The following is a 3,742-nucleotide window of genomic DNA, read 5'->3' on the forward strand; positions in this document are numbered from 1 at the left end:
GGCCAATTAGTGAGGGTGGTGGGCGCGGCCCTGGCTGCTGCGGGTGCGCCCGTCCGTCTGTCCAGCCTGCCTCCTTCCACACCTCTACCCTTCCTTCTTCTGCTCTGGCTGACTCTGAGGTTCACTGAAGTTTTGGGGGAGACACTAGAAGGATGGAAGCAACTACAGCTAGTCTTTGCTCCTCCCTCCCCTGAGATCCCAACCCCATACCACCCCTGGGGCAGCCCCAAACTCCTCCAGGTGCCTCTCTCGAAGGACAAGGACCTACCTGCGTGAGGGGCTCTGCCTTGTGCAGCACGGCCTGGGCGGTGGCCTGGAGGGCCCGGGCCACTTCGGTGACCCTGCTCTCTCTGGACGTGACTGTCTTCTCAAGGACCTGCACCTTCAGGTCCAGGCCCTGGGCCTGAGACTTCCGCGGCTGCAAGGAGATGCAGAGCTCAGGCAGGGCGCGGCAGGAAGGTCCGCGGGGCAGGTCACGGGCAGGTGGAGGTGCTCGGGCACGGATGGCAGGGAGAGGGGCTTGTGAACACAGGGACGCAGAAGCGCAACGGTGCGAGACGCCAGGCTGGGGGGCCTGGCGCTCCCGAGACTCCGATTCTAGCCCCACCAATCTGTAGAAGGGCGGCCTCGTGCGAGTCAGCCGGCCTCCCTGACGTGCATGTCCCTCCCGGGCCCACAGTCCCCAGGCCGAAACCTTGGGTCGGTGTACTCTCCAATTCAGAATGCCTGGGCCTCAGAGAAGCATCACTGGGCAGGCACTGCGTGTTACCTGATACCCTGAGCTACAGTGTCTTGGAGACCGGCGCTCAGGGCCAAACGCGTTGTGACCTGCATATTACTCTTCACATGCCGGGGAAAAGCAAAGACCCCTGTGAGAAGCTTGGGGCCCGTCGGTCCCACTCCTGGTTTGCCCCAAATGCATTTGCATAAACTTTTTTTTAAAGTTCAGTTCCTGAATTTGGGATTCCAGGATGACTGATTGATCCAGGTGATGAGTGTAGGGTGGCAGGCACAGAGGGGAGGAGGCTGACACACATTGAGGGTCACCCTGTACATTACTCACGAAGCCCCTCCTGGCCCCTGTGGACGCAGTCCTAGAGTAACCCAATGGGTGATCTCCATCTGGCAGATAAGTAACTAGGGTGCAGCAGGGGGAAGGGAAAGTCCTTGACCAAGGTCACAGCCGGAGCAGCAGAGCTGGGATTGATCCCATGTCCATCTGGGGCCACTGCTGTTGCCACCGGTGGGGAAGAGGTCCCACCTCGCTATTATTATTATTGTAATCGACAACAAGGGTCGGCTGAGCCCTGACTGCCGGGCAGGTGCTCTGCCAAGCCCTGGAGGTGCATTATCTCATTTTAATCGACAGTTATAGAGTTAAAAATAAGCCGTGGCTCCTGCCTCTGCCCGGGCTGCACTGGTTTTCCAGCTGCCACCTTCTCCCCTGCCCCCACCCTGTGCAGAGAGCCCAAGACAGCCATGCTGACCAGTGTTGAAGAGACAGCCAAGGAGGAGGTCAGGGGCAGAGCCGCATCTGTGCCAGCTTGCTGCACGGCGGCCAGCACCCTCTCAGCTTCGGGCAGCGCCTCTGCCACAGCTGTGCCCAGCGCCTTCTGGGCCACCTGGACCTCCTGGTACCTGAGAGGAGACAGAGGCAGGATGGCCCCCGGAGCAGGGAGCGGGGTCTGTCTTCCCCACCACTGTCCCATGCCTCTCCCCGAGCCCGATTTTTGAAGGCATCTCCCCACTTCCTGGCAGAGCCATCCTCTGCAGGGTCGGTACCCAGCAGCTGGCCTTGGAAACTGGCTGCCACTTTGCTGCTTTTGAATGAATGGAAAGGCAGTAGTTTCTTCAATCACTCAATTCAACCACGCTTTTCGGAAGGGTTCACACTCGGTTTGCACTTGAGAATCACATGTTTTGCAAATGGTTGGCTCCTCTGGATGAAGAGGAAAGTGCCTGGTATTAGGGAAGGGACAGCAGCCCGGGCTGGGTCTCGGCTTGGCTGTGCCCTTGGGTGACCTTGGGCACGTCGCTGTCTAGGAAAACGAAGACTTCTGGGCTGCACGATGGCTCTGGGGCCCTTTAGCCCTGACGTGCTGTAATCGACCAACTAGAACAGCTTTCCTGTCCTGACCAGCTGCCCACATCACCCCATCCAGCTCCCCAGCCCTGGCTCCCTCCTTCACCCCATCTCAGAGAGCCGGTGGCCACCCCCATCCCTGGGAATGGGTCATGTGACCTCACCCCAGCCAGGCCAATTGGCTCTGGGCTGGCCGCCTGATCCAAGCTGGGCCAATCAGATTCTCTCATCTAGGAAGTCCACTTGGGGCTCAGTGAGACCTTGGTGGATCTCCATTGACACTTTGACCAAGACGGGTATAAAGGGGCCATTCATGGCAGAGAAACAGAGGCCAAGAAAGAAGCTGGTACCCAAGAGGAGCCGCCCCAGAGACCTGGGGTGGGGCTGTGGGTACTGCCAGAGGCAAGAGGGCAACACACTGCTCTGGGCCTCCTTGTTCAGGTCCTTGTCCCTTATTTCCAGAGGCTGAGCTGCACTCCTGGGCATGCGTGGGTTTCTGTAACTTACCTCCAAGCGGGCTCAAGACCCCAGACATCCTGACCTGCCACATTGACCGTCAAGGGAAGGAAGCCAGTTCTGGAACCAGTAGCCTCTGGCAGGCCCCGTTGGCTTCAGGAGGCCAACCCAAGCTCCTACCCACACCTGGGAGGTCTCACCTGTCCTCCAGCTCCCGCTGGGCCTCCAGGGCCACTCTGCCCTCCACCAGACTCCAGAGAAGCGTGTAACTGGTGTTGGAGGCAAGCAGAGCCCTCCGAGCAGTGGCCTTGATCTTGGCGGCAGTGTCCTTGTGGCTGTATAAAAATACCCACCAACCATGGCCAGGAGCTCACCAGGAAGGGGACCTGGGCCCCAACCCACAGCCCCATGGCATGGGCCTCCTGCCATCTCTGCCTGATACACAGTGAGGCTGATGGGGAGGGGACCCACAGCCCCATTCCTGTTATATAGTTTATGTCTGTTGTCCTGGCAGAATGATGAATAGGGCCTCTTCTCACTCATAGAATCTCAATCTGGGCAATAAATTATATAGTCACTTTGATAAAAACAGCATAGAAGATTGTGGTCAAGATACCCTGGGTTTGAATCCTGGTTCTGTCACTTCCAAGCTGTGTGTCCTTAAGCAAGTCACTTAACCTCTCTGAGTCTGTTTTTTTCACCTATCAAATGGGACCAAAGTTCTTAGAGTACAGATAAAAGGGGGAAATTGCTGCAGATCCTGTGTTTTTAGGGTCTTAGGCTGCTTCTTAAAAGCAGTAGATGAATCAGCCCAAATGGCCATCAATGGACAACTGGATAAACAAGAGGTGGCACAGCCACGCAGTGGAATATTATTTGGTTGTAAATGCAGGGAATGAAGTACATGCAACATTATCGATGACCCCTGAAACCATCACGCTAAGCGAAAGAAGCAGGTGCAAAAGACCGCGTATTGTGATTCCATGTATACGAAATGTCCACAATAAGTAAATCTATAGAGACAGGAAGTAGATTAGTGGTTGCCAGGGGCTGGGGGACGGGGGGCTGAGGAGAAATGGGGAGCGATGTCTCATGGGTGCAGGTTTGTTCTGAGGTGATGAAAATGTGGGGATGATGCATAACTCTGCAAATCCACTGAAAACAGCCGAATCGCACACTTTAAATGGGTGGGTTGTATGGGAC

The 3,742-nt window shown here is 56.5% G+C and overlaps 1 protein-coding gene across 1 annotated transcript in view; it reads right to left on the minus strand.

The window, feature by feature from the left end:
• The window catches only part of LAMC3 (laminin subunit gamma 3), a 68,401-nt gene that overhangs the window by 13,202 nt on the left and 51,457 nt on the right, over window positions 1-3,742 (minus strand). Inside the window, exons 21-22 of the mRNA XM_011370038.2 lie at window positions 2,740-2,874; window positions 1,488-1,638 (exon numbers count right to left, since the gene is read on the minus strand). Coding sequence (XP_011368340.1) covers window positions 1,488-1,638; window positions 2,740-2,874 — 286 coding nt within the window. The remainder of the gene's footprint in view (window positions 1-1,487; window positions 1,639-2,739; window positions 2,875-3,742) is intronic.

The sequence above is a fragment of the Pteropus vampyrus genome, unplaced genomic scaffold (assembly GCF_000151845.1).
Source record: "Pteropus vampyrus isolate Shadow unplaced genomic scaffold, Pvam_2.0 Scaffold158, whole genome shotgun sequence".
NCBI classification, from domain to species: Eukaryota; Metazoa; Chordata; class Mammalia; order Chiroptera; family Pteropodidae; genus Pteropus; species Pteropus vampyrus.